The 13,929-nt window shown below is 38.6% G+C and overlaps 1 protein-coding gene, 1 non-coding gene and 1 pseudogene across 2 annotated transcripts; 2 read left to right on the top strand and 1 right to left on the bottom strand.

Moving 5' to 3' along the window:
- The first annotated feature begins 750 nt into the window (after positions 1-750).
- LOC127780758 (F-box/FBD/LRR-repeat protein At1g13570-like) lies at positions 751-3,091 on the top strand (annotated as a pseudogene).
- A 2,311-nt stretch (positions 3,092-5,402) lies between these two features.
- On the bottom strand, positions 5,403-5,474 carry TRNAG-UCC (transfer RNA glycine (anticodon UCC)). The gene has a single exon. It is a non-coding gene; the product is annotated as a tRNA-Gly (tRNA).
- Positions 5,475-5,635: 161 nt separating this feature from the next.
- LOC127779881 (D-lactate dehydrogenase [cytochrome], mitochondrial) lies at positions 5,636-12,404 on the top strand. The gene is made up of 18 exons (XM_052306802.1): positions 5,636-5,919; positions 6,003-6,096; positions 6,185-6,285; positions 6,426-6,474; positions 6,980-7,072; positions 7,371-7,485; positions 7,793-7,853; positions 8,021-8,057; positions 8,136-8,197; positions 8,360-8,456; positions 8,964-9,038; positions 9,397-9,505; positions 10,124-10,233; positions 10,476-10,538; positions 11,130-11,209; positions 11,425-11,555; positions 11,631-11,674; positions 12,058-12,404. Exons 1-18 carry the CDS (start codon positions 5,687-5,689, stop codon positions 12,175-12,177), a joined length of 1,674 nt encoding a protein of 557 aa, XP_052162762.1. The 5' UTR covers positions 5,636-5,686; the 3' UTR covers positions 12,178-12,404.
- The last annotated feature ends 1,525 nt before the right edge of the window (positions 12,405-13,929 follow it).

The following is a 13,929-nucleotide window of genomic DNA, read 5'->3' as shown; positions in this document are numbered from 1 at the left end:
AGTAAGTGCTCTGTAATTTGTTTCACAGTTAGGACCCTCTGAAGTCTGAACTATGTCAGCTAGCTACATCAAATCTTCTGAGTCCTCATTTGAATTCAGACGCTATACACACATTGTCCTATATAAACTTAGGCCATGTTTAGATACAAGGGTGAAAAGTTTTTACGTGTCATATCAGATATACGGACACATATTTAAAGTATTAAATGTAGACTAATAACAAAACAAATTAAAGATTCCGCCTGTAAACTACGGGACGAATTTATTAAGCCTAATTAATCTGTCATTAGCAAATGTTTACTGTAGCACCACATTATCAAATCATGTAGCAATTAGGCTTAAAAGATTCTTCTCGCAATTTATACGTAATTTATGTAATTAGTTATTTTTTTCGTTTATATTTAATACTCCATGTATGTGTCTAAACATTCGATGTGACAGGGTGAAAAATTTTGCTAGGGATCTAAACAGGGCCTTGGTAAAAGGGATACAAGTTACAACCGATTCGATATGACTATTTTGCTTGGTGTCCTACTGGAAATGAGCTTCGGCTTTAACTTTTAAGTTGCTCCAAACCCCACGCAGCCAAAAAAAAAAAAGGTTAAAGTCATGGCGCGCTTCATTTAAAAAAAATAAATGTGATAAGCTAATTATAGAAGTGGCATGACAAGGAGAAAAAAAATACTGCTCTTATGCAGTTATGCTTGTATCCATGTTATGTGATTATTCTGTTCCTTTACTGTAGATAAAATGGAAAAGAGAAAGAGGATAGCCTCAAAAGAAGACCTGCATGGACAAATGATGAAGAGGAAGAAATGGAGACTTCAGTTGAGCAACCTACCCGAGGTATGAAATATCGATCTCGAATTTAGCATCTTGGTCCTCCTCACAAGATGATGTTAGGCCTGTTTACTTTGATGTCATTTTCGACCTTACTAAATTTTGTTAAAGTTATAAAAAAGTGGCTATATTTAGTTTGCTGCCAAATTTTGGTAACTATATAAGAGATCCTGCCAAAATTTTAGCAACTTTGCTAAAATCTTGATAATGATAAAATTTGGTAAGATTTTTTTGACATTAAAGTAAACAGGCCCGTTGTATTTGTTCGCTGTTCGGCCTAATCTTTCAGCCGACCCGGCAAAAAGATGATGCAAAATGCCTTTAGTAGAAGAACCTTTCCGTATCTCTGTTCGCTAATCTGTATATTTAATCTATTTGTATTTACTACAGGATATTCTCTGCACTATCGTGTCAAAATTACCGTTAAGAGAAGCTGCTAGAACGAGCATATTATCTAGCCAATGGAACCGCACTTGGTGCAGCCACACAAACCTAAACCTTAGTTATCGATCAATAATGTCAAGGCGCTACATCGAAAGAGACATAACACCTGAAGGCAGGAAGCTAAATGCTGAAGAGTTTATCAGGAGGGTGGACGCAATCTTGCAGCAGCACAACGGTGGAGGCGTTGAGAAAATCGAAGTTATAGGACTTTTAGAAAATGAAAATGCGTATCACATCAATGGATGGGTGAACTTCGCCATCAAATCGAAGACAAAGCAACTTGTTCTTGATTTCAGATCTTTCCACTGGCCCATAGATGAGCCATATAACTTTGCATTTCAGATTTTTGATGCTGCTAACATGGAAAATTTGCAGTCTTTGAAACTTGGTTCCATTTCTCTGAAGCCACCTGCAGATTTTAAGGGCTTTCAGAACCTTAAAAGGCTTAAGCTACTAGATGTGGGCATTACTGATGAAGATCTACAACTTTTTTTGTCCAATTGCAACTGTTTGGAGTTTCTTGGAATATATTGCTGTAAATTGATTACAAGCTTACGGACTACTCATCTTTCAACCCAGCTTAAGCATTTGTATGTCTATGAATGCCCATGTCTCAAAGAGATAGAGTTAAACTCTGGCCTGACAACACTCGAGTACATTGGTCCATTGATACCGTTAGCACCTCCTGGAATTTATGTGCTTACAAATTGACGCATAAAGTCATGGGACATTTCTGATTCTCTTCAGTATATTTTCACCGAACTTCCCAGCACTCTTCCACGTCTCGAGATGCTGACTTTGCAATGTCGTGAACTTGAGGTTGCAGACACATCACTTCTTTATATTCCCAATTTACTTGTAGACTTCCATCTTACAGGTTAACTCAAGTTACACTATTTTTGTTCATTGTTATTTGTGTGCATGTTTCAGAGGATTACTTTGCCAGACAAACCAATCAAATTTATTTATCTAAAACATCTGAGATTGGAATTGGCATTTTCTGGCCCAAGGAAATGGGATGCTGACATTCTAGATTTTGCCTGCATCTTGGAGGCTGCTCCCTTGATGGAAAAGCTTGAATTTCATGTAAGTTTCAAGTCTTAAATTATGTATTTTGCCGACAAATTGTCAGTGAACTTATAAATGCTTTTCATTAGTTGTCATTAAGGATGCTGAAATGAACAGCTCCATTGAATTATGAATTACCTTTACATATACTGATTATTGAGCAATTGGCAATGCATCTAATTTGATGCTGATATTGGCCTGACCATCATATAATCATATATCATGCTCGTGTGTTTAATTTATAACATGCTGCTCTTACAAGGTCTATTTTTTTTGGTCTGTATTTATAGATGTGGATGAATTGTCGTGATCACCTCCGGTATCGCAAAGCTCATGGTAAACTAAGAACTCTTCCTCCATGCCCCCACTACCATCTCAAGGAGGTCAATATCGCAGGATTTTACGGTCAGAAAGACCAGCTGGAGTTGGCACATCATATTCTCAGGAACTCTGTCGTGCTCCAAGCCATGAACATAGATCCGAGGCCTATAGCAGCCTGTGATCGTTCGAGAATGGCAATTCTTGAGGCGTTCAACTTTGTGGATGGATCTAAAGTTGCCATGAAATATCTCTGCAAGGCAGACCACCGTAACGTCGTTCATGTTTCAGATTTGTCACGTAAGGATGTCGAAAATGTACCAGCTTACCGGCTGGTATCTCCATTTTGGATTGAGTTTGATAAGACCAAACGTTCCGGCTTGTTAATTAGGTGATCTTGATATCTGGGATTAAAGCTCCATTGAGGCGAAATGGTTCGTTTTGAGTTTGTTTCACTTTGACGTTGAAATGGACCTTGAAGGAAGCTTGCGGTGGAAGAATACACATAATTTCCAGTTTATTGAGATTTTTTCATGTGTAAATTAATTGTGTAGAAAAAATTGTGGTTTATCATTGGAGGAGTAACTATCTTTGTTGTCCAGAATGTTATGTTATTTCAAATCTCCGTGCAACTGCATATCTTTTTAAAAAACAAATCCAAACTAAGAGCATACCCATATACCCAATATAGCTCCCAATGCAAATATTTTGAGCCTCCAAGTAAAAATTAGGCTCCAACAATTTCTCTAAACAGGTGCCTAAAATTGGATCCCCCAACTCCGGGTAAATCACTTCACAAGGTAGCGCTCCCAATCTGCCGTCCCAAATATTGTTTGATTCAATTTGGAAGTTGTTGATTGATGAACAATTGTATTTTCCTGAAATATTGAACTCCCAGATATCAGAATTGAGCAGAATAACAATGGCTATCTGTGACATGTTTGCACCCTCCTTCCAGTAAACATGAAGAATTGAAAAGTTTGTTTTCTCTTTCGAGTTGTTTATTCTCTACAAGTTCTTGAAGTTAATGCCAGTTGTGCAGCTTGAACAGTTGAACATGTATGTAGATATTGGCTCTTCTGTACACTTCAATTTTCTGTAGATATTGTCTGGGGTTTTATCATATCGTTCAAATTTGCAGTGAAAAATTTTCTGTAGATATTGTCTGGGGGTTTTATCATATCGTTCAAATTTGCAGTGAAAGTAGGAACAAATACATTGTGACTTAGATAAAATAAGAGACAATTACATTGGTACTAGATAAACTGAAGGACTATTGCCTTTGGATTTGATATAGTGGAGGGTATTCTAGTCCTTTAGTTTTTTTATTGGTATATATGGGACGGAAAAGCTAATTCTCACGCGCCGCGGCGGCGCGTGTTTTAGGCCCACGGCCGCATACGCGTTTCTGGACCACCAGCTATAGGCGATTCCTATTCCGTCCGATGAGCCAACAAGCTGCCACGTGCGTGCGTTTACAACGGGATTTGAAAAGATCATGATTTTTTTTTGGGGGGAATGCCATTCGGCTAGCTTTATTGATAGGATAGCTTTATTGATAGGATAGATCATGATTAGTTTAATTAAGTAGTAGTTACTAAATTAAGATAACCTTTCCTTTTTTATTGGCGGGAGATTTTTCTTTTTTCTTTACTAAAAAAATTGAAAATCTATACAAAATTTTCTTAACTTTCAAATTAAATATAAAACTTCCTAAAATAATTAAAATTCATTAAAAATGTAAAACTTTCAACTCGAAATTTGAAAAAAATTCAAGTCAAATTTGAAAACTTTCAACTTAAAATTTGAAATTTTCAATTTGAATATTGGAAACTTCCAACTCATAATTCGAAAACTTTCAACCAAAATTCAAAAACCTTCAACTTAAAATTCAAAAACTTTCAACCCAAAAATTAAAACTTTTAATTTGAATTTTTGAAATTTCAAGTTGAAATTTCAAAAATTTCAATCTGAATCTTAAAACAAATGTACCTAAATTTTTGAAAATTTTCAACTCAATTGTTTATTTATTATTTCATTATAAAGGACTACTTAATTCTAATTGTTACTCCTTGTTAGCGCTAACATTAGCTCTACGGCACTAGGCTGTGCGGTTGCCAGCCTGCCACGCGTGTATGGGCCGAAAAGTTAGGGAGTCGAACTGGGCTAGGAATACAACAAAAGAAAAAAGTGCGCTCGACCTACCCTTCTTGCGCGTCTGCGCGAGGTAGGCATCCCCTATATGGGATGGATGAAAAAATTGAGTTATTTTGTGAAGGCGGTGGTATAAGCAAAGAAAGAAGGTTGAGAGCTAATGTTGTTTTCACCTCTGTACTGTTTGAAAATTTTAAATTTGTATTTGAATTGTTGTGTTTGAAATTGTGAATTTGGATTCAATTGAAATGTATGTATTAGAAATATTCATATTTGAAATGTCATGTGGTGTTAAACTAGCCATAGACATACAATGCATGTTAAAATATAAGAGAAAAACGAATAGGGCTAAGAGATACTCCCTCCGTCCAAAAAAAAAAAAACCTAATGTGTTCAGGTTCAAACTCAGAATTAGGTTTTTTTTTTTTTGGACGAAGGAAGTAGTGGTTATTGCTGAAGTCAGAGATACCTTTAAGAGAAAGAAAAGAAAAGATATGTGTGTGTTTGACAAAAAATGAAAAAAAATAAAAGAAAAGATATGTGTGTGTTTGACAAAAAATGAAAAAAAATTACAAAAATGCGTTTGCCGGGAGTCGAACCCGGGTCTATTGCTTGGAAGGCAATTATCCTAACCGTTGGACTACAAACGCCTTTTGTTCAAAAATCATACTACTAATTTCTTGTGCTTGTTTTGGAGGAGGGCACGTGGTCCAACGATGCCGTGCCACCCTCCACCACAAGACGACGTCCACGGCCACGCAGATGGATCACGTGCCCACCCACCCACGCGCGCCCCCATACATACCTCTCATCATCACTCGCGAACTCTCGCCTCGCTCTCGCCCCCACTTTCTCCGCCGCCATGGCCACCGCCGCCGCCGCGCTCCTCCGCCTCTCCCGCTCCCGCCGCCCGCTCCTCCCCCTCTCCTCCCTCCGCCTCCCGCCTCCCGCCCCGTACCACCACCACTCCCAAACCCCACCCTCCTCCTCCTCCTCCTCCTCCCACGCCCGCCTCCCCGCCTTCCTCTCCTTCCTCGCCGCCGCCGCCGCCGGAGGAACGACCGTCGCCCTCTGCGGCTCCGGCGTCGACCACCGGTGCTCGCCCGCCCGCCCGCCCCCACACCGATCGCTCAGTCGATCCCGCGGTTGCGTATTGACGCGTTGCTTTTGTTCTCCAGGGTCGGGGGCAAGGAGAGCACCGAGCTGGTGGTGCGCGGGGAGCGGAAGCGCGTGCCCAACGAGTTCATCGACGAGCTCGCTTCCTTCCTCGGGGTGATGAGCTCGTGGCCTTTTCAGTGAGGATGCTTTCGCCGTTGAGGTGAGCTGAGCTGAGCTGACTGCTAAGTGTCCGTCCTCGCAGGAGAACCTGACGGTGGACTACGAGGAGAGGCACTACCATGGCACGCCGCAGAACAGCTTCCACAAGGCAGTCAATGTGCCCGATGTCGTCGTCTTCCCGAGGTATAACCTGATCTAACAGTAGTACTGATTACTGAATAGTGATAGATACTGATTGATACCAAAGTTCGTCTTGTGGGGTTATGTGTTGACCTTGTCCTTCTCTCAGAGATTGTAATGCCGGCCCAAATCAAATTTTGCAGGTCCCAGGATGAGGTACAGAAGATTGTGATGGCTTGTAACAAGTACAAGGTATGTCTCATTAATGCAAACACGGTGCGAATCTTTTGCATTTTTCTTTAGAAAGAGCCGCATCAGTTATCCGTCTGCTAGACTTTACTACATTTGATTGTGTGAATTGTGAAAATCCACTTTCCATCACACTATGCTGAGCTAGATTTTTATATTTCAGATTTCAGACTAATTTTATTGGTTGTTTTAGTTTACATGACCTTGGTACTGCTGCTAATCACGTGTGATGTAACGAATCTTTCTGGCTTCTCGTTTTTCTCGTCTGACTCTTGTACTTTGTTACACGTGCCATTTAAAATCTGTTTAGAAAATTGGAAATCAATTTTCACCTTGAGAATGCCATATTCTCAGTAAAGGAATTCTTTACCTTCATTTGCTGTCTCCAGCAATAGTCTATAAAAGGAGCAGACAGTGTGGATGTCTCCCAATGTTTTCATGATGGCTAATTACTTGTATGAGGGTTCCACTATAGAACTGAATGATGATGCCTTTTTCTTCGAGACAGGTGCCAATTGTACCATATGGTGGGGCTACATCAATTGAGGGTCACACGTTGGCACCTCATGGTGGTGTTTGCATTAACATGTCTTTGATGAAGGTAAACATTGATAAATGTAACTAGAGACCATATAGTTGTAGACACTAATAATTTCGTGGAAATTAAATCTTTCTGAATTAATTACCCTTGTTTCTAATCCTTAAAAGGTGCTTCAGTATATGTTCCATCAATTTCTTTTTACCATGGTTTGATTGTTTGATACTACTTCCATATGCCAAACAGACAAAACTATTACTAGCAGTGAGCTCTTGATGCAGGATAGATGAGACGATACAAAGCTGTTTCTCTGTTAATTTCACTTTCTTCTAATTTGTAGTTTGCTTTAAATCGTTCACAGAAAATCAAATCCCTGCATGTTGAGGATATGGATGTAGTTGTTGAACCAGGAGTTGGATGGATTGAGCTGAATGAGTACCTGAAACCATATGGCCTCTTTTTCCCTCTTGACCCAGGCAAGTCCATTGTTTATTGTTTACGTGAAACATAATCTGTCCACTAACTTTGACATAAAACAGTATGAATTTGTACTGAATGTCATTTGGTTGCTGCTAACTAAATTTAGTTTCTGATAATTTTGTTTAACTTTCTTGCATCGTCTAGACATTTGGGTGATATGTACATCTTTGTGCCTGTGATAACATGACATGCAGCATATTCGTCCAACTTCACCCATCCTTTTGGGCATTTGGTAACATGATATGAAGCATAATTTTGTGCTAGATCGGTGGTTTAGCTCAAGTATTCTTATCTGATTTGCAGGGCCTGGGGCCACTATTGGAGGAATGTGTGCTACTCGCTGTTCTGGTTCACTAGCTGTGAGGTAATTCTCCTTATATTTCTCAGGGTACTTTCGAGCTTTTATAGTGAAACGGTCCACCCCATCGAAAAATAATGTACAACTGTAATCCACGTGATGGTGCATTCTTTTATGGTTATCTTTATGATTTACTGTTAAATGGCTTTGATGATTTGCTTATTAGTTTGTAGGTACGGAACAATGCGGGACAATGTGATTAACCTCCAGGTTCTTTTGGCTATCCTTGAGTGAGCTATTTTCAATTGACTTTCACATACAAATAGTAAAATTTTCTCAGTACTGCAGGCTGTTCTACCTAATGGTGATGTTGTCAAGACGGGTTCTCGAGCCCGAAAGAGTGCAGCTGGGTATGCAAGATCCCCTCCCAAATAAGTTTCTTTTTATGTATCTTGGGAGTGAATCATTATTTCACTGGTTCCTATGCCCATTAATGTGTTAAATACATGTGGGATTTACATGTATTCTTGGCATCAATGATGGGTTTTTTGTTCTCTTCCGTTGAATGTCAGATACGATCTTGCTCGTTTGATCATTGGAAGTGAAGGAACTTTAGGGGTAATTACAGAAGTGACTGTACGTCTTCAAAAGCTTCCATCTCATTCCGTGGTAGGTCTTCTATTTCATCTAGACACTGTCCAAACAATGTTTTGCTTACAGTGTGTACTGGACTTGAATGCCGTCAACTCTCTGCATATTGGTGTGTGCAGTTGTTGTGTTAGCATATACACTATTATGGCTTTATGTAGTACACCAATTACTTTCATTTGCTCATAGATCTTTCTTTTTGGAGAAATCCTTTATAATCATGCTATGGCACATAGCTATTATCTTGCATATTGGGAAATGGGGAACATTTGTGAGTCTGAACAAATAAAAGCTTCTCTTCTAAGCACCTGCTGTGTGCTCTGAACTGGAAAAATAACATGGTCTGAAGCCTATCGATGTGATCTACTCCCTAAATTTCTAAACCTAATACTGTTGAAAGATCTATGCACACACACACACACACTGGATTTCTATGTTCATTTTGCTGTACGAACTATTTTGTACTACCTGTCTATTTTGTTCCTTATTTTACTGGTGAAGACACTCCTAGGTGCTCTGCTATTTCAGGTTGCAATGTGCAATTTTCAAACAATTAAGGATGCTGCTGATGTTGCTATTGCAACAATGCTTTCTGGTATACAGGTTTGTCTTTTTTTCTTCTGATTTTAGTTAGTTACAGGCTTGTCTTTTTTCTGCTGATGAAGCTCATATATGAAATTGTCACACCTCCACTTTGTAATCCATCATTTCGATCAATGAAATGGCTATAAGGTAGCTCTACCTTCTTACATCAAAAAATATATGAGATTGTTACACCTCTGTTTCAGATTGAGCAAATCCGCTTGTCTCCATAGGCAAGTGTTAGGTTAACTAACTAGGGAAATTTGGTTCTATGAACTATAAATATTGAAATGCTTTCATAGAACTTCTGCAGGTGTTTCAGTAAGCAATTTAAAAAGGTTGTAGGTTATGACTACTTGTATGTTTTCTGCTTGACCAGGTCTCAAGAGTGGAATTGTTGGATGAGGTTCAGATAAGGGCAATTAACATGGCAAATGGTAAAAACTTACCTGAAGTACCAACCTTGATGTTCGAATTCATAGGGACAGGTAACCTAATTTTTATTTGAATAGTTAACACTTCACACTGAACTTTGACAAAAAAGTCTACTTTATACTGTATTGTGCATCTATGTTTGGCAGTACTGAGTCCTCTAGAGTTAAGTGTTCAAATAATAAATAAAAGATGGAACAGGAACCAATAGGCATAGAATATCTTAGTTTTCTCTAGATATGTTGACACTATAATTGACAAATGCAACTCCACAGTTTTATACTTTTACCGTCAATTAGTGTTTATGAATTTGGTTGATGATCAACGGTAGTGAGTAAAGAACTCTCGAATAAAACTAAATTTACTGTGCACACTGTTTCTGTCAAGATAACTTTTTGAATAGTACATATTAAATAGCAGTCGGTATGTAGTCAAGTTTGGTTTCAAAGAGTGACATACAAGTCTGGGCTTGTGATCTTCCTGTCTTAGGGACAAAACCAGCACATTTCGAGTAATATAATATCTGGGTTTTGTTATCCACTTTTGAGCAGTTCCACTCGAAACTCAATGTTCCTTCTCATTAAAAAACTTCTTAAGATGCAACTATTTTTTTCAGCTTGAATACCGCAATCTATTTTTTTATTTTCTAATATATTTCCATCGTGAATATCCAGAAGCCTATGCTCTTGAACAAACACTATTGGTTCAAAAGATTGCCACAGAACACCATGGATCTGATTTTGTTTTTGTAGAAGAGCCGGATGCTAAAGAGGAGTTATGGAAGGTCAGCCAATTTTTTCATCTGAACTTGTGTAGATTTCCTAGTACTCATCTGAATATTTTAGACTTCCTAGTAAATAAAGTAGTCTTTATTCTGCATAATCTTACACATGCCTGAATATGGTATCAAACTATCAATTTGCATCCACCTATATCTGGGTAACAGTGGCAGTGGCAGTACTGAAGTATGTGTTTCTCCTTTTGCTGAAACATATTTATGATAGCATTTTATTCTTATATGTGCAGATTAGGAAGGAAGCACTTTGGGCCGGTTTTGCCATGAAACCTGATCATGAGGCTATGATAACGGTCTGTTTACTTATAACTTGTCAACATATATTTTTTTGAACAAAAAAATATATTGATCAAGCATAGTCGGTGTACTTTGATGTTACACATCATGCTACCTGATGTTTGATTATGTAGTTGCGAATCTCAGCATCTTCCTTCGTAGTTATCATCCTCTTCATAAATGTGAGAACAATTATGATCTCAAAATAAGTGCTGCATTCAGGAGGACAATTGGCAACCAAACATGCTTACGGCTATGTAAATATGATTGGTCTTGTATCTCAACTCTTTCTTTGAATCAAGATAGGACTTCTCCATTAGCAAGCTGGTCTATTTAAATCTTGTGAGCACCATATTTATAGGATAAATCCATAATATGCTACTCACTGTGAGGATGACATGTGGCTCCCGTATCATGTGCGTCTATAGATTGGACAACTCAATGGCATAAAATGGATCCCCCCTCCCCCTTCTGATTTTTTTTTATCTCATATGCTTATATAGATCGTCCAAAGGTCGTCACAATCATCATACCCTTACAAGCTTTCAATTTTCAGTGGACTGACTCTATCAAGTCATCTAATGCCACATATATGTTTATTTATGCAGGATGTTTGTGTTCCTTTGTCTAGACTTGCAGAATGCATATCTGTCTCAAAGGAAAAGCTTGATGCATCACCATTGACTTGGTACACGTTCTCTCTTATTATGCAAAGCCACTGTGTAAAATTATGTTCTCATTTATATCTAATACAAGGCATAGTCATGTGCTCCATTATCTAATATTTGAAGTATGCATAAAGTAGCATCAAGCATGTTATTATCTCGCAATGGCTCCAATAAGACATCATGCCATCTTTTTTTAATCATGAATTCCTTACCTCTGATTTTTGTACGTTCCTAGTTTGGTTATCGCTCATGCTGGTGATGGAAACTTCCACACAATAATCCTATTTGACCCTAGTCAAGAAGACCAACGACGTGAAGCGGAGAGGCTAAACCATTTCATGGTTCATACTGCTCTCTCTATGGAAGGTACAATGAAAAACTGACCAAGCCAGCATGTAAAAGCTGCCTGAAAAGATTAATATTGACTCTGATGATGAACAGGTACCTGTACAGGAGAGCATGGTGTAGGTACAGGGAAAATGAAGGCAAGTGTCTATCACCTGTTTTCTTTTATTATGTTCTGCACTTCTGCTAGCAGATACAAGAGCCATCTTTGCTGATACGATTCTCAAAGTGATGGCACAACCGCCAAGTGCCAATCACTAACCATTCTCTTAAGATAGGAAAATTGCAAGAGGCTATACCAGTACATTCATGATGGTTGAACAGATTAAAAGTTCATGAGTATCTGGCCCAGAACGTACCTTCAAAACTTCAATTTCCCTTGCTGCCTATTGTAAATTTGTTACCCTACGGGTTATCAAGATGTACTTTATTTTTGAATTTCCTGATAGGACCTCCTATTGTCTTGCTCATGGCTGTCATCACCCCCATTACTGACTTTTATTTTTTCTATGCATTTTGGCAGTACCTAGAGAAAGAGCTGGGCATCGAGTCGCTAAGGACGATGAAAAGAATAAAGGCTGCGTTGGATCCCAACAATATCATGAATCCAGGGAAACTGATTCCACCTCATGTCTGCATTTGATGATACAGACGTTCCCAAGTTGCTGGCTGACTCACTGGCTGGTTCAGTGACTTCCACTCAACTCCCAGTCCAGCAAGGCAAGTCGTGGCGTTACCACTGAATGCGCATTGAACGGCGAAGACTCAGGACTGTTATACACGAATTGAATGCAAAAATAAACGTGAACGCTAGAACTGTTACTCTGAGCCATTCATATACCGGGAATAAATGAGCAAAACTTCGTTCCAGTTGCTATATGAAATATGAGTGATTCTATGATAGGCTTGGTGATAGAAAATTCTAAGCTATTTCAAATATTTGGAGCTAAACAACGTAGTAATAGATGTTTGGTGAATTGAAGATTTGCCACGTTAGAGCTGATAATATGATTTGTCACTCATGTGTCTATGATATACTAGACCAGTGAGTGTTGCGTGAGTTACTTGGAGTAGGGTAAAAAATGTTATGGATTTTTCTGTCCGGCTATCGTTTTCCTTTTATACCCACCTTTTGTTTTGTTTTCGAATTGTCTGGAAATGGAATCGAATGGTAGGGGATCTTTATTGACTGCTTTAGCAGCATACCGTTTTCATTTGAAAGTTTTGTAGAAATCACCTGTTGATGCTATAATATTATTTGAACCATTCAGTTAGAGATATTTAGAACTCATTAATATCATATGCATGTCATATAGAGACCATTCCATATATCAGCTGAGACACCAAAAAAAAAACTGTAAACATTGGTAATTAACTAAATTGTTTTTCTTATATTATCCTTCCTCTCTTTCCCCTACCCGTAGTAAAATCACTCTCTTTTCATGTTTCTGTCTTCTCGCTCTCCTCCCCACACCAGTAAATTTGTTTAGCTGTCAGTTTTACGGGCCACTTATTACATATTTCTCTCTCCTCACTTCCTTCTTTCCACATCAGTAAATTTGTCTAGCTGGTAATTTTATGGGTCAGCCCCAACCCCCAAATGACAAGCGGTAAATCATGAATTACACACAGGCACACAGCCATGCAGTACAGAACGCCGATTTGGTAAGCATCACATGTGCCAGTCTGCCAGACATAGTGGTGAAAAATCATGAAGGAGGTCAAAACCAATACCCTAGCAGAAGGGAAACGACTCCCAGAATTCATCTTTAGCTTTGGTTTTTCTTATACAGTTTTTTTCATACTTATACACACCTTTTACTTCTACTATGTTTAATGAAATTGGCACACTCTAAGCGTCGGTAATTCGTTAGAAAAAAAAACAGATGTTGGCGTCGAAAATCGCCAACACGCGGTTCGTCAAGAACAAATTTTGATAACAAGATAACCATTACGCTTTCGCGGCAATGAGCGACCGATTTTCAAGCTAATCGGCAAAGAAAATTGAATTGATCTACTTCTAAGAAGAAAAAGCAAAAAAGAAGAACGTAAAAAAGAACTATAATGAAGCGTCATTATTTTAACCGATTGAAGGTAGGAAACACAATTATCTAATGACGGTAGGCAATCCAGCGGATTTCTGTTGGAAGCTTTTCTTGCATGCTGCATTCTGAATATAGTGTGCACCGAGATCTTCTGTGCCTACTTCGCATCATACCTCGCCCTTTTAACCTTCACTGCTACCAGATAATCCCTAATATATATCTTCAATATTGGTTAGCTTCGGCTAAATTGCTTCATCTAATTTAATTAATGGCAAATATAATTAGCTCTCTATCCAGGTCAATACTAACTAATTTTCTCCTACCGCTATTTGCTTGATTAACAGCCGAAT

Source organism: Oryza glaberrima, chromosome 7 (genome assembly GCF_000147395.1).
Source record: "Oryza glaberrima chromosome 7, OglaRS2, whole genome shotgun sequence".
Classification (NCBI taxonomy): Eukaryota; Viridiplantae; Streptophyta; class Magnoliopsida; order Poales; family Poaceae; genus Oryza; species Oryza glaberrima.
Note: the sequence above shows the minus strand (reverse complement) of the source record. Positions and strands in the feature narration are given on the sequence as shown.